This window comes from Ovis canadensis, chromosome 9 (assembly GCF_042477335.2).
Source record: "Ovis canadensis isolate MfBH-ARS-UI-01 breed Bighorn chromosome 9, ARS-UI_OviCan_v2, whole genome shotgun sequence".
NCBI lineage: Eukaryota > Metazoa > Chordata > Mammalia > Artiodactyla > Bovidae > Ovis > Ovis canadensis.
The window spans coordinates 24,156,381-24,176,343 of NC_091253.1; the positions used below are offsets into that span (position 1 = coordinate 24,156,381).

Sequence of the window (19,963 nt, forward strand, 5' to 3'; positions counted from 1 at the left end):
GGAGTCATTACAACAATAAGCCGTGCCAGAGAGGGGCCCTGGGCCCTGTGGAACTGCTCCTGACCAGTCCCCCCCCCCGCCCCGCCCCCGACACACACACACCCCTCTGCACAACAGGGAAAGCTTCTTGGAGGAGGGGGGTCTTTTATGGAGGCCTGAGAGGATTGTCTCTTAACAAAACATGGACAAGATCTGTATGCTGCAAATTAAAAGATGCTGGTGAAACAGATCAAAGAAGAGTTAAATAAATGGAAGAGAAATAAATATGTTCATGGATTGGAAGACTCAATATAGTAGAAATGTTAATTCTCTGTAAGTTAATCTAAAGGTCTAATGCAATTCCTATCGAAATTCCAGAAAGATTTTTAGTAGACATAGATAAGCTTATTCTAAAGTGTATATGTACAGGCTATGCCATAGAATAGCTTAAAACATTCTTGAAGAACAAAATGGGAGGACTACCACCTAATATTAAGATCTATAATACTGCTTCTGTAATCATGACAGTGGCTTTGGTGGGGGGACAGATACCTAGGTATCTAGGTATCTGGAGCAGAATAAAGAACCAGGCACAGAGCCACACCAATATATCCAGCAGACTTTTAACAAAAGTGCAAAAGCAATTCGATGGAGATTTCAGTTCTTAATAATGTATCAGTGTTGGCTCATCAATTGTTAAAAAAATATAAAATAGTTAACCTTGGAATTTTTTTGTTAAACTTTTGTCAATATTAATAAACAACAGTCCCTCTCAAATAGCTATTAATGGTGCAAAGTTCAGACAGATTTCATTTTCTCCTTAGGACCAAGATTTGCTCTCTATTTGAGAATCTTGCTCTGTTTTGCTTAACTCTTGTGATTCTTCCTGGTAGCTCAGACGGTAAAGCATCTACCTACAATGTGGGAGACTCGGGTTCGATCCCTGGGTCAGGAAGATCCCCTGGAAAAGTAAATGGCAACCCACTCCAGTATTCTTGCCTGGACTGAGGATCCTGGTAGGCTTCATTCCATGGGGTCACAAAGAGTCGGACACGACTGAGCGACTTCACTTTCACTTTCTGATTCTTCTAGAATCTAACCTAATCTACTTTCTTTGAAGTGCTTAGCATCCCCGTCACAAGTCCAAGGGCAGCTGCAAGGTCAAATGTGATAAGTTTTCCCAAGATGTTTCATCTTTGGGTAGATCCGAAAAGTCTTGCATGTGATCTTTTAATTGTTCCAGAGAATGTCTTTGTGATCACACTTGAGGTCAGGTCTCCCAGTAACGTGACATAGAGCACAAAAAATGCTTCTAAATTTTTGGCCAAAATTCTGGCTTCTACACACCTTTAACTTCTCTAATCACGTCAGTGCCAGTAGCATCTACTTGCCCTTGCTGCTGCTGCTGCTAAGTCACTTCAGTCGTGTCCGACCGTGTGCGACCCCATAGACGGCAGCCCACCAGGCTCCCCCGTCCCTGGGATTCTCCAGGCAAGAACACCGGAGTGGGTTGCCATTTCCTTCTCCAATCCATGAAAGTGAAAAGTGAAAGTGAAGTCACTCAGTCGTGTCCGACTCTTGGCGACCCCATGGACTGCAGCCTACCAGGCTCCTCCACCCATGGGATTTTCCATTTCGTTCTCCGGTAAACAGGACACTACTTGCCCTTGGTAATTTTTAAAATCAATGCCTAAAATGGTAAGGTGTTTTTTTCCCCAGTCATGTCCTTAAGTCAAATGAATGTTTCATCTAGACTTACAGACATACAAATTCAAGAGAAGTATGAATCAATACTATAAAATGTTCCTCAGCTACAACTGCAAGTACTGCACTGGTTCCTGAGTATTCCTGGAGTTACAGATTGGAACAGGAAGAAAAGCAAGAAAGATTTGACTCATTAGTTCTTTTACCTTTTCTCATACTGAATGCCTCCACTGCTCAATTTGCCCTGCAACCCACAGATCTTGTGGTCTTCAAAAAATCCTGTTAAAGGGATGAAATGACAAGCTGCAGACTGGGAGAAAATATTTGCAAATCACATATCTGACAAAGAATTTGTATCTGGAATATATGAGGAATTCACTAAGCCGTAAGAAAATGAAAATTTTAATTAGAACATGGATACAAGATTTGAACAGAAACGTCATCAAAAAAACAATATACAGATAACAAAAAAAAAACACATGAAAAGATATTCAACATCTTTAGTGATAAGGGAAAATGCAAATTAAATTCATAATGGGATATCTATCAAATGCATCTCTCAGAATGGCTAAAATTAAATTAAAATAGTGACAACACTAAATTCGAGTAAAGGAGTGCATCACTCCCGCCGTGGTGGTGGGAATATAAAAAAGAATTCTGGAAAAGAGTTAGGTAGTTTCTTGCAAAGTTAAACATAAACTTGTCACATGACCCAGCAATTGCATTTACTGAGTATCTATCCTACAAAAATAAAAACGTATGTTCACAGTAAGATCTTCATCTAAATATTTATAGCAGCTTTATTCACAACTGCCAAATGTCCTTCAATTGAATGAACAAACACAGGTCCAGCCTCATGGGGGGAGAAAAGTCTGCAACCAAAAGGAACACAATTCTAGTGCCACATGGACAAATCCTGAATGGTAAAGCCAATCTTAAAATGTGATGACACCATAGTGATAGAGACCCAGGATGCTCTCCAGGAGTTACAGTCCTGGGGTGATGTGACTATACAGAAGTAGCACAAAGGCATTTCTTTACCACCATGGAGCAATGCTGTGTCCTGATTGTGGTGGCAGTTACAAGACTCCACAGGTGTGACAGAATTTCAAAAAATATACCCCTACTCCCAAGACTGCCGGGAGAAATATCAATAACCTCAGATACACAAATGACACCATCCTTATGGCAGAAACCGAAAAAGAACTAAAGAGTCTCTTGATCAAAGTGAAAAAGGAGAGTGAAAAAGTTGGCTTAAAGTTCAACATTCAGAAAACTAAGATCATGGCATCTGGTCCCATTGATTCATGGCAAATAGATGGAAAAACAATGGAAACAGTGATAGACTTTATTTTGGGGGGCTCCAAAATCACTGCAGATGGTGACTGCAGCCATGAAATTAAAAGATGCTTACTCCTTGGAAGCAAAGTTATGACCAACCTAGACAGCATATTTGGAGAAGGCAATGGCATCCCACTCCAGTACTCTTGCCTGGAAAATCCCATGGACGGAGGAGCCTGGTAGGCTGCAGTCCATGGGGTCGCTAAGAGTCGGACACGACTGAGCGACTTCACTTTCACTTTTCACTTTCACGAGTTGGAGAAGGAAATGGCAACCCACTCCAGTGTTCTTGCCTGGAGAATCCCAGCGACAGGGGAGCCTTGTGGGCTGCTGTCTATGGGGTCGCACAGAGTCAGACACGACTGAAGCGACGCAGCAGCAGCAGCAGCAGCAGTCAAGGCCATGGTTTTTCCAGTGGTCATGTATGGATGTGAGAATTGGACTATAAAGAAAGCTGAGAGCCAAAGAATTGATGCTTTTGAACTGTGGTGTTGGACAAGATTCTTGAGACTCCCTTGGACTGCAAGGAGATCCAACCAGTCCATCCTAAAGGAGATCAGTCCTAAATATTCATTGGAAGGACTGATGCTGAAGCTGAAACTCCAATACTCTGGCCACCTGAAGTGAAGAACTGACTCACTGGAAAAGACCCTGATGCTGGGAAAGATGGAAGGTAGGAGGAGAAGGGGATGACAAAGGATGAGATGGTTGGATGGTATCACCAACTCAATGGACATGAGTTTGAGTAAACTCCGGGAGTTGGTGATGCACAGGGAGGCCTGCTGTGCTGCAGTCCATGGGGTCGCAAAGAGTGGGACGTGACTGAGCGACGGAACTGAACTGAACTCCCAAAATAAAGAGTGCATGCAAGACTGATGAAATCAGGTAAGGTCTGTACATGAATTAATACCATCATCCGTTTCCTGGTTTTGATATGTAAGATGTGTTATTGGGAAACACTGAGTGAAGAAAAACATGGGACCTCTCTGTAGTATTTTGCAACTTCCTGTGAGTTTAAAGTTATTTCAAAATAAAAAGCTGAAGTTAAAAAACCAAAACATAAGTTATAGTTAATGAGTATAAAGTTGTACTATAAAACTTGATAAATGAAAAATGCCACTATCGTGACTATTTTTAAAAATACATTAAAAAAATTATACAGCGAGCCTTCATATACACAGTCTGTAGTTTCTACTATTACTGTTTTGCTATATTTCTTTACCATGTGTTTATTCCCTGAATATTCATTGGAAGAACTGATCTTGAAGCTGAAGCTCCAATATATTGGCCACCTGATGCTAAGAGTTGAGTCATTGGAAAACACCCTGATGCTGGGAAAGACTGAAGGCAGGAGCAGAAGGGGGCGACAGAGGATGAGGTGGTTGGATGGCATCGGCAACTCAGTGGACATGAGTTCGAGCAAACTCCAGGAGACAGTGAAGGACAGAAAAGCCTGGTGTGCTGCAGTCCATGGGGTCAAGAGTCAGATGTGATTTAGCAACTGAACAACAACAACAAATTACTGTTTTGCTATCTTTCTTTATCATGTATTTATTCAGCTGCCTATCTATTCTGTCTACTCATTCATCTTATTTTTAGGTCCATTTCAAAGAAAGTTGCAGGTATTAGTACATTCCACTCCTAATTCACCATGCAAGTCACCAACTAGACTTTAATATGTTTACAGGAGACATAGTTTAGGTAAAACTTAGACAGTGAAATACATGTCTTACACGTACCCTTGTATGAACTTTGACTTTGACATATGCAGACACTTGTGTTACTCAAACCTGTATATAGATAAGGAGTGTCACCATCACTCCAGAAAAATTTCAAGGCTCTGCATAGCCCATGCCTCCCCCCTGCCCCCGGACTCTTAGAGACACAACACTTCTCTCAGTATTTTCACCATAGATTGGTTTTCTCTGCTCTTGAATTTTAAAGCTGAAATGCTGAAATTTAACTTTTTGAAAATGCAATTATCATTAAATATGCTTATAAAAATAAAATATTTGCAGTTCGAGATTCAATGTCCATCTAATTGCCATGATAAAAAAATCAGTACAGGCAACCAATGTCTAGATCGATAAATATACATGGTTGAAAGGAACGTGAATCACTTGATAGTACAAAGTGTGCAAACACTGTGAATGCTATGGGGTGTGCGAGGAGCTCTGAAGCCACAGCCTGCAGCAGGAAGCAGTCTGCATTCCTTTCAGTGCTGAGGCTTTTAAGCCTCCCCTCTCACTCTTCCCTTTGCCCCACGTCTGGACAAGTGGATGAGAAGGCCCGGGTGCTCCCTCCAAGTCCCTGCCTGCAGGTGTGAATACCCTGGCTTACCCTCTGACCACCATCAAACCCCCCTTTGCCTGCTTTTTCAAGCCATTTTCAGCGGGCTGCCTTGTTGCCCGCAGAAAAGCCTCCTTGTGTAAGTAGTAAATGTTTTGCTACCTTCTTGGTGTGTGTGTGGCACCGTAAGTCCACATCGCAATCAAATCTGGGGTGGGGTCTATCCGGTCCTGCAGCGTGATTACCATAGAAGAATCAAGAGGAACGATCGTCCTCGCTACTACTAGCTGCGCTTCCTTATGCTGGACCAACTGCCTGAGAAGGATCTAGTCAGTCATCTGTCTCCTCTCACCTGAGCAGCACCTCCGCTGCCCCAAACCTCCTTGTACCTGGAAGCAGGACTTTCCTAACACCGGCTGGTCACAACCACAAACCTTCCTGGTATCTGGACCAGGTATCTCTTTCTTTCACTTTTTCTTTCTTTTCTTTTCCTCCCTCCCTCCCTTCTTTCCTGATAGAGTTGTGCCCTCGCCAAGCCCAGATCCTGGGAGGCAGACGTGCGCGTGTGTGACTAGCAGGCCCTCCGGCACCGGCCAGGCAGTGGAGAAGGTGCGGACCGTCCTAGGATCTGCTGCTGCTGCTGCTAAGTCGCTTCAGTCGTGTTCGACTCTGTCCGACCCCATAGACTGCAGCCCGCCAGGCTCCCCCGTCCCTGGGATTCTCCAGGCAAGATCGGGAGGGTGCTAAAGTTTGCTCTCCATAGAGTCTCCAGGAGAGCTTACTCAAGTTGACTCCGAAGTACATTCAGACCCATGGAACTAGAACATCAGCGGCAATGGCCAGTGATCTCTGCGTTCAGCAAGCGTCGCAGGTATCCCAGGGCCGGAGCCCAAGGAGGCGGGGCGTGGGGCGGGGCCGAGGGCTGCAGGGGGCGGGGCCTGTGGAGGCAAAGCGGGCCTGGGCCGAGCCGGGAGCTTGGGGAGCGGATCGGACCAGGAGCTACACCCTCGCCGCAGGCAGGCGGGACAGGGCGTGGGTCGGCTTCTCCGTCTGCCCGCGCGAAGCCCACCCAGCTACCCTGCTCTATTATGGTTGACCAGCGCGCCCGGGTGCTCACCTTAACGCAGAGCCTCTGCGTCCTCGCGAGGCCCCTGTCCCGGCCGGCCTGCGAGCTGGAGCCGCTGCAGGGCTGGGGCTGGGTCCGAAGCCCCAGGCCCGCCGCCGTGCCCTGCCTTCTCTCCTGTCTGCAGGCCGCCCTGCCGCCGCCACTGCCCTCGCCGCGGGGAGACGGGGAGCCGGCATGGCGGGCAGCCCCCCGGCCACCTGGCCCTAGGTGAGCGCGCCTGCCCCCAGGACCTGGGCTCCTTGCCTCCCAGAAGATTTTTCCTCGGAGCCCGCTTCACTTGGGACCCTGAGTCCCAGGTCCTCTCCAGGACGGGGCCTCACAGGGGCTTCCCTTACCCCTCCGCGTTGTTCCCCAGGGCCTTCCGGAGGCTGCGGAGGGACACTCACCAGGAAAGGCGGAACTGAGCAGGGTGGGGTATGGATAGGTTGGGTTGACGGTTGTCATTAGGGGTTCCCTGGCAAGCAGGGTACCTTGAGGTGGAGTCCAGGGGTCCCACATGCTTGCTGGTGAGCCATCTGCCTCCTCCGCCTTGAATCCTGATGTGCTGACCCCATGAGCAGAACCAATGTTGTTTCAGGGCTTCCTGACTTTTGGGGACGTGGCTGTGCACTTCACCCAGGAAGAAGGGGCGTGTCTGGATGCTGGGCAGAGGACCCTGTATAGAGACGTGATGCTGGAGACTTACAGGAACCTGGTCTCTCTGGGTGAGGTGATTCAGCCGCAGCCCTTCCCTCCTCCCCACCCCCAGCTGAGGTGAGATCCCGGAGGGGCCAGGCTGGCTGTGACTCTGGGACCAGGGGGGACATTCTGCTCCCAGGTGACAGGTGGGGGTCTCTGGACCTGTCCCCGGGGCAGGGTCTCTGCCAGCACTTTGCTGCCTGGAGACTAGAGGTGTCCGTGTCTCTCACAGAGGTGGGCCTCTGCTGAGTCCTCATCCCTGCCCTGCTCCCCACCCACCTCAACCTCCTGGGGAGACTCCATGTTTCAGAGCCTGCATCGTAGGGCCAGCTAACCCCCCAGTCCCAGACTGCCTCTGGAGTGGGATGCCAAGCGTGCCCTAGCACTTCACCCATTTCCTCTCTCCTCTCGGGCAGGAGTTCCAGGATCCCAATCAGATCTGATCTCCCAATTGGAGCAAGGAAGGGAGCCCTGGGGCTCAGACCTGCTGGGGGCCCAGGAAGCAGAGCCTGCGAGAGATGCCGGCATGGGTGAGTGAGGGGAGCCACAGGCCTCAGGTTGTTCAGTATTTGCACTCAGCATACACAGCCAGTGTTGTGAACAGCCAGATAGAAGGACAATCACACAGTCATAAAGTGCACTTTTGTTGGCTTGTCCCTTGGTGTCCTTACCCAGGTACATGGACACCCATCAGTTGAAAACAGGCAGCCAGTTAGTGGTGAAGGGGTAAAGGCTGTGATTGTTGCCTTTCCCCTTCATTGCAGATTGAGGACAATTTTCTGGGAGTCCAGCACCGTGCCAGATGCTTAACAAATTGTGCCTCATTTTCTCCCCCAACAGCCCCATGGGATGAGCTACCAGTTAGAACCCTCAGTTACAAGGAACTGAGTGAGTGAGTGTCGCTCAGTCGTGTCCGACTCTTTGCAACCCCATGAACTGTGTAGCCCACCAGGCTCCTCCATCCATGGGATTTTCCAGGCAAGAATACTGGAGTGGGTTGTCATTTCCTTCTCCAGGAGATCTTCCCGACCCAGGGATTGAACCCAGGTCTCCCGCATTGTAGGTAGACGCTTTACTGTCTGAGCCACCGAAAACCCAACCAAACCAGCCAGAGCTGGGGGGAGGCTCTTGGCTCAAGTTGTGAAAATTGGGGTTGGTTCTCAGCATCGTGGGTCTCAGGCTCCAAATAATGCCCTTGGCATAAGTTTGAGATCCAGAACACTTAACATCAGTCAAGCCAGACATCCCGCCTCCCAGAACTGCTGCTGGCCATGGGTAGCAGTGGCCCCTGGTGACCTTGGCACGATCTGGAAGTGTCTGCCCATTTGCCCTTAAACGGGAACTTCTGTTCTCCTCACAGCATCACTTCTGACACCAAATATAGGGAGTTCCTCATACTACCCAGTTCTTCACCTCTCTGCACACCCACTGGGTGTCCTGCAGTCCAGCTCTGACACCTCATCCCTGCACTGGACGCCTGTGGACATTTGAGCATCAAGGGCATCATCCTAGAAACCCTTCCTGGGGGTCAGTTCCAGTCCTTTGGGTTTCCTGAGTGTAGAGGCTTAGAGTTTCAGGTATTGATGTGTATTTGGAAGGCAGTAATTTTTGGAAGCAGGCAAGAGAAAGCAGGAAGAGAGAGAGGAGAGAAAAGTTAGTACAGAGCTGCCACTGCCAGCGTGTGGAGCACCACAGCTCCAGGACCATGACCACTGAGAGGCTGCAGGAGGCATATGGGACTGTCCATCAGAGCGAAGGAGGGGGACACTTGTCCTTGGTCCCTGCCCCCAGGGTGGTACCTGTCTGCAGCCTGGGCTGGAAGTGCAGACCTCGGCTAAGACAGAGGCACACGTGCCCCAGAGGATGCTGGAAGGCAGAGCTCTCAGAGCTGTCTGCTGCAGCAGGGCCAGAATCCTGGGGAGGCGGGGGCTTTGTGTAAGGTGCTTGCAGCGTCAGCTACAGACTTCAACTAGAAAAAGGTGGTGAGAAAAAGTTGGGACATATGAGGGGAAGGTCCATGAAGGAGGTGGGCACATGCGCACAGCCAGTGAGCCTGGACTCACCCATGGGACACCTCGTGGAGAAGGCCAGCAGGTGGTTGATACTTGCAGGCACAGAGTGGGGGCCCAGGTGGACCTTCTCAAACAGGGTAACACGTGGGCCCTTTCTCTGTTTCAGTTCCACCCAGGGGTCTTTGTGTAAACATGTGACTGCAAGGGTGAAAATGACTCCAGCTGCAGAGCCTCCAGGAGGAACATCTGGAAGCTTCTTCGGGGGTGAGCCTCCAAAAGCAGTCTGCAAAGAAGCCACTGGGCAGGAGGGCAGGCTAGGGAGCCTGGAGAACTTCCTTATCCAGGAGAGACCATCACATGGAACCTTCTGGACCATCTCCAAAGGAGAAGGGTCCCAGAAAGGCAGTAAATGCGGACCCGAGCTTTTCTGTAGCCGCGAGACAAACGCTAAAGGGCAGACAGCCCACACGTGCGAAATGTGCGCCAAGATCTTCTAATACCTCTGGCGTCTGGTGAGACACCCGGCCACGCACAGCGGCGCATGCGGGGAGTGCGGCCGCGCGTTCAGCCAGCTCTCGCAGCTGGCGCAGCACCGCAACGCGCACGCTGGCCAGAAGCTGCACACCTGCGGGCAGTGCGGCCGTGCCTTCACTCGGCTCTCCACGCTGCACCGCCACCAGCGTGTCCACAGTGGCGAGAAGCCTTTTGGGTGCCAGTGGTGCGGGAAGCCCTTCAGTTACAGCACTGTCCTTGCCCAGCACCAGCGGATCCACACCCGAGAGAGGCCGTTCCGGTGCTCAAAGTGCGGGAAGAGTTTCATCTGGAAGTCCAGCTTTCCGACTCATCAGAAATCGCACCTGTGCAGCCAGGAGGCGTGGATCTCTGTAAGCTAAGTAGCCACTGGCAGGGGGAGCTTCGGGCTGGCTGCTGCTGCAAGGAGGGCCCCAGGAGGATGTCCTCAGCACGTGGCACCGCAGAGCAAGACCAGCACGAGGGACTGGATTGTTTCTCCACCGAGATCAACGTGTGCATTTCAGGTCCTTCCCACAACAAGGGGTAGCCCAGGCCTGCCTGCCTGCCCCAGTCACCACGACCTGGTAGCCTGCTGGATTCAGTGTAGCTGTGAGACGCCTGTGGACAAATTGATGCTTTGAAAGTTACTATTTTCAGGTGCATCCAGATCTTATTTCTGAAATTTAAAATGTAGGTCTTTGGTTTATTTGCATCATAGGTGGGTTCTAAATGCCTTTGAAATCTGGATGGGGTACCAAACTTTTGGATAATCAATCTTCCATCACACAGCAGCCCTGAGCACCAGGAGAAGAACATGTAACTCTCGTCATCGTTTGGTCCTGGCTGGTTGTTTTCAGATGCTGATTTGTTGAGCAGGATGTGAGTGTTCCATCTTGGGCAGCTCAGCCCTTGCTGTTGGCCCTGTGGATTTGCTTGCTCAGCTTCACCTTCCTGCATGCCAACTCTGCTTGAGTTAGGCCATATGAAACATTAAGAGCGTGCATGTCATTTGGACTGTTCTTTTTTCCAGCCAGTTCTTCCATAGAGAATATGTTTGCACAGTGTGAATGTTTTCTATACAATAATAACATTAAAAATTTAAAACACATGGTGGAAATAGAGAAAACAGATATAAAAGAAGACAGTGGTCACAAAACGCAGGATATCTATAGGAACGTTAGTTGGCAAGCACTGCCCAAGCATCAGGGGGCGGGCAGGGGAAGGCTGTGCCTTTGTGACCATCCACTGAACTCTTGCCATTCCTTTCACTGCTTAGAGGCTGAGTGTCACATGTCTAGTGAAACTAAGTGTGCTCAGCTATTTTCCTGCAGGCAGATTAAATAACTTAATTACAGAAGCAATACATTATCATTTGAGGAAATGTACAGATATATAAACATAAAGTAAAACATGGGACTTCCGTGACAGTCCAGTGGTTAAGACTCCAGGCTTCCACTGTAGGGGGTATGGGTTTGATCCCTGGTCAGGGAACTAAGATCCCACACTATGTGCAGTGCAGCCAAAATAAAATAGAGAAAAATATAACCGGAAGTTTTATTTTGACTCAAAGGAACCTGGTAAACTGACAATGAAAAAGGGGGATTTGGGTGTTGCCCACAGTGTTTCACCCAGACTATCTAGATTCAAAGCTGTAGCAAAAGAAAACCTTCCTGAACTAAAGGAGTGCCTGGTCTTGACACTGAAAGACCTGACTGTGAGTGAAAGAAAAAACAGAGAACATGAAGTTTCATGAAATGACTGGACCACAGGCACCCAGGGAAAAGGAGTAGATCACCAACAGGAAAAAATAAGCTTGCCCCAGACTTTAATTAACAAAGACTGCAGCTCTTTCCATATTTATTTCCTTAATGTGTCACCATATTTTATTTATTTGACTGTGCCTCGGGGAGTGTAGGATCTTAGTTCCCTGAGCCCCTGTAGTGGAAGTCCAGAGTCTTAACCACTGGACTGCCAGGGAAGTTACTGAGTCAAATTTTAAAGCTTATTTTCCTTCTTTTCCCTTTACCTCTTTCTTCCCAGGGTGTAACAGCAATAGTTAAATTCAAATTAAGTTCATTAGATGCAAAAAATATGATGGAGTCTTGTCAGAGATAAAGACATGGCTCAGAAACACTGGATGAAACAGGACACAATTAATGAAGAGACGCTGGATGATGTTCCTTGGGGGTGGAGGAGGGACCAGCTGCAGAGCTATGTAATGTGTTGGAATGGATGGACAGAAGCTTTGAAAGTGCTTTTTCAGAAAATGTACTGATGTGGATGTTGAGTCGTCAAGGGGTGGATTGTAATGAACATATCTTGTTTAAGCCCATCCTGAATCCATCCTCCTTTCTTTTTGTAAAAGTACCTCCCCTTCTGTTTGCAGCACTTCCCAGGATCCGTTGTAGGAAGTCACAGTGGTGCTGTCAGTCTGGGTGCCTTGTTTTTCTTTTTCTTGCCCAGTCACTCAGGCCAGAGCTTCGAGTACAATTTTGAGCAAAAGTGGCAAAAGTGAACATTTTTGTTTAATTTTACCTTAAGGCGAAAGCTTTTAGTCTTTCATTCATTGAGTTTGACATTGTTGCTCAGTCATTCAGTTGTGCCCAACTCTTTGCAACCCCATGGACTGCAGCACATCAGGCTTCCCTGTCCTTCACTATCTCCCAGAACTTGCTCAAACTCATGTCCGAGTCGGTGATGCCATCCAACCATCTCATCCTCTGTCGTCCCCTTCTCCTCCTGACTTCAGTCTTTCCCAGCATCAGGGTCTTTTCCAATGAGTTGGTTCTTCGCATCAGGTGGCCAAAGTATTGGATTTTCAGCTTCAGCATCAGTCCTTCCAGTGAATATTCAGGACTGATTTCCTTTGGGATGTTAAAGGAGTGTGATGTTAGCTGTGGGTTTTTCATAAATACGCTTGATTAAGTTGAAGTTCTCTTCTGTTCCTGGTTTGTTGAGTATTCTTATCATGAAAGGGTGTTAGACTTTATCAAATGCTTTATCTGCCTCAGCTGAGATCATTTTTGTTCTTTGTTCTATGAATGTGCTGTATTTGATTCTTTTTTTAAAAATTGAACCATCCCTTGCATTGCAGAAATAAATCTCACTTAGTCATGTGTATAATCCTTTTACTATGCTGCTGGATTCAGTTTACAGTTGCTTTTATTCCAACTCTTTACTTCCCTTGGTGAAAACTCCATTCACCATACTGCAGTGCCCTAGACAGAAACGCAAACTATATATATAATAAATACATATATGTATATATACATAGGTAGATATTGATGTATTTCGAAGGACTGACTTACATGATTGTGGGGCTGGCAAGTCTGAAGTCTGTAGGACAGGCTGGCAGGCTAGAACTCTAGGGCAGGAACTCTCCAGTCTTGAAATAGAATGTCTTCTCCTTCAGTGAAACTTCAATTTTGCTCTTAAGGCTTCTCAACTGAATGGATGTGCTCACTCAGTCGTGTCCGGCTCTTTGCCACCCCCTGGACTGTAGCCCTCCAGGCTCCTCTATCCATGGGATTTCCTATGCAAGAATACTGGAGTGGGTTGCCATTTCCTACTCTAGAGGATCTTTCCAACTCAGGAATCAAAACTGTGCCTCCTAAATTGGCAGGTGGATTCTTTACCACTGTGCCACCTGGGAAGCCTCCTGAATGAATGAGACCCACATTATCAAGGAAAGTCTAGTTTTCTTCAAGTCACCTGGTCTAAGATGCTACTGTCTATGAAGTATCTTCACTGGCAGCACCTAGATTTGTTTGTGAATCACTGGGTGCTACAGCCTCGCCGAGATGACACATAACCAGTTGACACCAACCATCACATCAGGCCTTGTACCTAACTTCCTCCCATAGCTTGCCTAGCCAATGAAGCAGGAATCCTCTTAATTCTTCCAACTTGATCTTGCTTCAGTCAGTAAACTTCTGAGTCGTTATTACCTGAACTACAGCAGTGGCCCCCAAGTGATCTCCTGCTATTAATAATTTCGTGAAATGTGTTTGTCTTTTTAATGTATTTATTAAAGTATATTTTATATACTGTCCCCCTCAGTGTCCCGAATATAGTAATTGTTGCAGTTGCTTCTCACAAATGCAGTTTTTACCCTAGGAAAGCACCGAGCAGCTGCAGCTCCTCCGTGTTCAGAATATTCTTTGGCCCTGCCGCTACTCCTCCGTCCAGAGTCTGCAGGCTTTCGGAGATCCGCAGCCTCGCGTCCTCTCCCACAGCCCCAACGCCGGCACCGTCGGGGTTAGAGGCTAGCAGCGATCGGCCTAGGGGAGGCGGAGCCGACAGGAACTACATTTCCCAGGCTACTGCGCGGCTCTGGACTTCATGTCCCAGCAATGCCTGGAGCGGCCCTCGAGGACTCCACTTCCCAGAGTGCCGCGGGACGGCCCGACCTGGTCCTGCCCACTCCACCTGGCCCCGGCGCGTGGCTGGACGCTCAGCCGGCGCCGGAAGCGGCTCTGCGGGCAGGTGGGGTAAGGCGCAGGTAAGAAGGCGAGGGGCGCTGAGGGGACCTCGGGAAGGGATGGTGGGGGTGTGGCATGGCGAGCCGGGGCCTGGACCTTGGGTGCCCCGTGACAATCAGAAATGCCTGAAGGGTGCCGGGAAGTGGGGGCGTGGGAGGGACCAGGAAGCACGGAAAGGGGCCCAACTGCACTGTGCGAGCGGGCTCAGAGGTGGGTCCAGGGGTGGAGGGCTTGGGAAGCGCCTGGGGAAACGTGGGAGGGGCCCGGCCGCGGTAGCGTCTACCCCAGGGCCTGCTGCTACACTGCTCATGCCATCAGAATGCTTGGGAAGGGCCCCCTCTGGTCTGGGCTGCCCGTCGGGCTCTGCATCAGGGAGTTCAAAGGCCTCCTGTAGTTGCCCAAGCAGATTTCCAACCCCCAGGATAGGGTGCTATGAGGTGGTGGCGCCCTGAGGCCTGTCCATTTCTCCAGGTAGCCAGAAGCTCTGCCTGCCCAGAAGGAACCAAGCTTTCCAAGGCTAGCTGAAGTGGGCACTGGGCTGCAAACACAGGCGCCACCCCTTCCCACAGTCAGTAGCATATGGACTTTGGCCAGAAAGCCCCAGACCCAAGGTTGGCTGCCTGCCTTCTTGTGAGCCAGAAAGGAGCCAAATGTTCTCCTTCTTGGCCCAGTGGGGGTCAGGGTTGGGCCTGCAGGGCAGAGCCTGGTTCTCCAGGCTGAGTGGTAGGCACAGGGCTCCCTGGGGAACAGAGCTGAGAGGAGCGGATGGCTCAGGCTAGCTGGGTCTGCCTGGTCCCCAGCAGGCAGTCTCCCTGGCCTGGTGACCACATACTGTGCCCCAGTGCTAGGGGCAGTGACCCTGGGCTGTGGCAGCTCAGGGGAGTGGGGTTCTGTGGGATGGTAGCAATGGCCTCAGCCTCGCACCATTTGGCCCTACAGGTGTAGCCACCATGGGCGATCCTCGGGGGACCAGGCGGATCCTAGTGACTGGGGGCTCAGGGCTGGTGGGCAGAGCCATCCAGAAGGTGGTAGAAGATGGGGCCAGGCTGCCCGGAGAGGACTGGGTGTTTGTCTCCTCCAAGGATGCCGATCTCACGTGAGTCCACCCCTCCCTGGAGCACACCCACTGTGCCCTCTCCAGACTGAGCGCTCCGGACCGGCCCTGTCCCTGGCGGGGCCTCGCATCCGGGCCCTCCCTGCCAGGTGGCTGGCCTGGCCAGGATGTGCACAGCTTTGCTCCTGGGCAAACTTCCTCCTTTCTCTTCCTGGAAGCCCACACTCTCCTACCAGCCACGGCCTGGCCACTTTCCCTTTTGGCAGCCCCTCCCGCCTTTGACCCTCCCTGGCTCCTGCCCCCAGTGCCTTGAGCCAGGGTGCTTGTTCCCTCGGGCCTCCAAGCAGCCCCTGATGGCCTGGCTTCCCCACAGGGATGCTGCACAGACCCGAGCGCTGTTTCAACAGGTCCAGCCCACACACGTCATCCATCTTGCTGCAATGGTGGGGGGCCTGTTCCGGAATATCAAATACAATTTGGACTTCTGGGTAAGGGAGAGTCCCAGTGAGCACTGGGAGCCAGGATCCCAGATTTTGGGGGCTTTTTGGCCAGCTTCCCAAGCTCTTGTTCTGGCCACACGAAGTTCCTGAGGGTCAGGGCTTGGCCCAGCAGGTGGGGCAGCCCCGAGGGCCCCCAGTGCCCTACACTTGGGCTGTAGGCAGAGGGGCACACAGGTAGGCTTGGGGACATTTGGCCCAATAGGGAAAGCCCAAGAGGTAAATGGGGTTTGGGTGAGCTGAGAGAAGCCAGCATTTGGCGTGTGACCCTGCCCCAACTGCTTCCTTCCTCCTGGGCCTCCAAATGCCCCTGCTCCCAGAAGGTCCAGCTGCACTGAGCCTGGGGTGCACCCTGGGCTGCTGAGGTGTAAGCTGCGCTCTTCCAGGGCCCTGCCCCTGCCAGGCTTTGCCCCTGAGGGCTGTCCCTATCTCTGCCACTGGCCTTGGTGTGGTTCAGCCCTGCTTTGGGCCTGGGATGGTGGAAGCTTAGACCAGATTATGCACGGGGGTCTGTCCTCGTCTCAGCGACAGCCTTCCCAGGAAGCTGCCTGACCACCACCTCTCCCCTCTCCCCAGACCACCCAAATGCCCCGGCCAGCTCATGTTCTTGGAGAGGGAAGTGAGGCCCGAGGAGGGGTGTGGCCAGCCAAGGCTTCACTGCTACTGAGCAGTAGAGCCAGGGGTGAGCTCCTGGGTTGGGGGTGTGGAAGGGCCCCATCTTCCCTCCCTGCCTCAGGGCCAGATTGGGCCCCCTGGGTGCCTGAACCACCTCAGCAGCCCCTGAGGGTGGGGCTCAGCCCTGAGCTTGGGGTGTAGCCCTCTCCTCCAAGGTCCTCCTGCAGCTTCAGGGGAGGCAGGCCTAGACCCTCCTGCAGTCCTGGGGGCGGGCGCTGGGAGTAGTTGGAACTCAGGCTCAGATGCGGCCTCCAGGGTCCGTCCCCACTTCAGTCCCTGGAGGAGCAGGTGAGGCTTCGGACTGTTCCTGGAGGAGCCTGACCCCTGCTTCCCACCGCCCCCCGCGCCCCCCGCCCCGCAGAGGAAAAACATACACATCAATGATAATGTGCTACACTCGGCCTTCGAGGTGGGCGTGCGCAAGGTAGTCTCCTGCCTGTCCACCTGCATCTTCCCAGACAAGACCACCTACCCTATCGATGAGACCATGGTAAGGGGAGGAGCCTGGGCAGGGTGGGGCGTGGCCTGGGGGCGGGGCCGAGAAGCAGCAGGTCCTCTGCTCCCCCAGATTCACAACGGGCCACCGCACAGCAGCAATTTTGGCTACTCTTACGCCAAGAGGATGATTGATGTGCAGAACAGGTCCTCCTCCTACGCCCCCTGGGCAGAGGCCAGTCAAGGCTGGGGAAGGGGGCCTGGGTGCCCCGCGGTGGGTGGGCTCAGGGGGCAGCCTGTCAGGGCTCCCAGACCTTGGCTGGGGTGGGACTCGAGGTGGGACGGGCCAGTGGCCCCAGGGTGAGGGCCAGAGGGGACGCTCTGCCGCCGCAGGGCCTACTTCCAGCAGCACGGCTGCACCTTCACCGCTGTCATCCCCACCAACGTCTTCGGGCCCCACGACAACTTCAGTATCGAGGATGGCCACGTACTGCCTGGCCTCATCCACAAGGTGCACCTGGCCAAGAGTGAGTGCCCGCCGCCCGCGGGGGTCCCTGGGGCGCAGCCCGGTGCGGTGAGTTGGGGGGGATGGCTGATGCTGACACCTGCCCTCCTGACCCACAGGCAGCGGCTCAGCCTTGACGGTGTGGGGCACGGGGAGGCCCCGGAGGCAGTTCATCTACTCACTGGTTGGTGCCGCAGGGGGGCACGGCTGTCCCCCAGAACGTCTCCTGGGGCCGCCGAGCTGGCCGTGGGCAGGCGGGAGGGAGCCTGGGAAAGTGTAGGGGTCCAGGCTGGCCCCCATCCTCGCTGGGGCCCTGTAGGTTCCTGTCCCTGGAGAGTTGCTGGGGTAGCTCTGAGCTCATCGGGAGGAGGGTGTTGGGGCACAGCTGGCTGGCCACTGCCCAAAGGGAGGGACCTGGGCTGGAGAGGGGACATGCACCCGTGGGCTGTCACTGGTGGCCTCTGACCCCAGACGTCTGACCGGCAGGACCTGGCCCGGCTCTTTATCTGGGCCCTGCGGGAATACAACGAGGTGGAGCCCATCATCCTGTCAGGTGGGCGCCCAGCAGCTCCATCCCCACCCCCACCATCCAGGGGCGACCCTGTCTGTCCCTGGAGCTGCCGAGCAGGGAGGGGACTTCTGGGGGCCGGGCAGTGAGGGCCTGACCTGGCCTTTGGCCCCTGGCTCCCCACAGTGGGCGAGGAGGACGAGGTGTCTGTCCAGGAGGCAGCTGAGGCCGTGGTGGAGGCCATGGACTTCCACGGGGAGGTCACCGTATCCTTTGGTCGGAGGCTGGGGTGCCTCGGGCCTCCCTGCAGGAGACTGTGCCCTGATGCCCCCATGGCACTCACCCTGGGGGCCAGGGGGTGGGGGCACTGCTGCTCTGCCCTGGAGGCTTCTCCTGGGAAAGCTGGGCCGGGCTCAAGGGCAGGCGGGGGGCAGCGGGGCTTCCCCTCGTGCTGAGGCCTTGACCAGGTGCCCAGTTTGATACAACCAAGTCAGATGGGCAGTTTAAGAAGACGGCCAGTAATGCCAAGCTGCGGGCCTACCTGCCCGACTTCCGGTTCACGCCCTTCAAGCAGGGTGAGCCTCCCACCCTGTTCCTCAGGGGCTTCCGGCCTCTCCCAGGGCCCACCACTGCCCCTGCCCGGGCCTCAGCTTTCCCAGTGCCAGTTGGGGGGAACGTTCCACGGGTTTGGCCTCCGTGACCTCACCGCAGAGGCAGGACTCCCTGGGTCCCCATCTTCCTTTTGGGGAGGTCAGGACCGCCCTGGCCCTCACCTGCCCGCCTCTGCAGCCGTGAAGGAGACCTGTGCCTGGTTCACGGACAACTATGAGCAGGCCCGGAAGTGAAGCCTGTGGCCAGAGCTGGTCCACCTCCTCCCCAGCGCCCGGCCGGCAGTGCCCAGCAGCAGCCACTCTCAGAAACTGCCAGGAGCTGGGGGCACCGCCTGCCCTCCTGATGGTGGCCTCTGCTCCACTCCATCTGCTGAGGCAGGCCTCAGTGACTGTCTGGTGGGGCCTCCGTCCACATCAGGGAAGCCAAGCCCAGCACCCTGCTCCCCAACTCCATCCCTGAGTGTCCGCTTCCAATCCCTGGGAGCCAATAAAGAGCATTTTCACAGGCCTGTGTGCCAGCCACCCCCATCCCCACCGCAGCACTGCCTCCTGAGCCTGGCCAGCCCCCCAAGAGCTGCTGGGCCATGGTGACCAACTGTCCCTGGGGCAGAAGGGTGGCAGTGGGCGGAGACACAGAGAAGTGAGTGGGCAGGTGGCAGGAGAGGGTGGGCTGTCAGCTGGTAGGGACAAAGGGTAGGGCACCTGCAATGGTCCCAGTGCGGTGGCCAGAGCCAGCCTCTCCCCACACGGCCACATGCGGGCCTGGGTAACCGCACTCCCCAGGGCTCCCCTGCTTCCTCCCAGGACTTTGGGGAAAGAGGCCGGGTCTGGGTTTGGATAGGCCGGGCGGGCACAGAGGGATCTGAGGAGAGTGTCGGTCTGCTGGTTCAGGCTCCCCTGGGGCCCCAGCGGAGAGGAGCCCCACCTGGCCCTTCATCTCCCTAGCCCTCATGTGGTGGCTTGGGTGCTGGGGCTCAGCCTGTCCTTCTCCCGAGGACAGTGACAGGTGTCACACAGGAGTGGGCCTGGCGGGCAGGGAGGTGAGTGGCACCTTCCTCAATAGGAAGTTCTAGACGGGTTGACCCACTGGCACCCTGGCTGTTCAGGCAGTTCTGCGGGTGCCAGCCTCCAGGCCGGAGTGGGACTGCCTCCCTCAGGACCCAGGCATCTTCCCTGGCTCTGGGAGCCCCTTCTTCTCAGGTCCCCTCTTCATGAGTGTGGACCAGTGACTGGTGTGCCCACACGATCATGACATCTTTTGTTTATCTGGGCAGCATCGGCTGTCCCCCCTGTGCTAGGCACACAGTCCCAACTTCTGCACCCCATCCAGCTGACCACACACTGCGTTTGTCAGCACCCCATTACTCTCCCCAATAGTGTCAGTGCCTCCCTACCTTCTCGGTCTCTGTCCAGACGGTTATTCCTCTCTGAGGCCCACCCCACCGGCCTGCTTCTCCAGAAGTTCCTCCCCTCCCCCACCCACAGGACTCAGAGCTCCAGGACCAGGTCCGCCTTCATGGTATACCCGGGGTGGCAACCATTTGTGAATGAAGGG

The 19,963-nt window shown here is 53.1% G+C and overlaps 2 protein-coding genes across 3 annotated transcripts; both read left to right on the forward strand.

The window, feature by feature from the left end:
- Positions 1-6,125: 6,125 nt before the first annotated feature.
- On the forward strand, positions 6,126-12,765 carry LOC138446291 (zinc finger protein 251-like). The gene is made up of 5 exons (XM_069601147.1): positions 6,126-6,184; positions 6,564-6,646; positions 7,000-7,192; positions 7,534-7,647; positions 9,296-12,765. The coding sequence occupies exons 1-5, from the start codon at positions 6,126-6,128 to the stop codon at positions 9,624-9,626; spliced, it is 780 nt and encodes a 259-aa protein (XP_069457248.1). The 3' UTR covers positions 9,627-12,765.
- A 1,193-nt stretch (positions 12,766-13,958) lies between these two features.
- GFUS (GDP-L-fucose synthase) lies at positions 13,959-18,913 on the forward strand. Of its 2 annotated transcripts, none has more exons than XM_069599765.1 (11): positions 13,959-14,143; positions 15,063-15,219; positions 15,551-15,665; positions 16,711-16,839; positions 16,918-16,991; positions 17,178-17,311; positions 17,409-17,473; positions 17,776-17,842; positions 17,984-18,063; positions 18,273-18,372; positions 18,587-18,913. In XM_069599765.1, exons 2-11 carry the CDS (start codon positions 15,074-15,076, stop codon positions 18,640-18,642), a joined length of 966 nt encoding a protein of 321 aa, XP_069455866.1. In that variant the 5' UTR covers positions 13,959-14,143; positions 15,063-15,073; the 3' UTR covers positions 18,643-18,913. The 2 variants fall into 2 exon arrangements, with proteins under 2 accessions (XP_069455866.1, XP_069455865.1); XM_069599764.1 differs by lacking the exon at positions 13,959-14,143 and adding an exon at positions 14,148-14,333.
- The last annotated feature ends 1,050 nt before the right edge of the window (positions 18,914-19,963 follow it).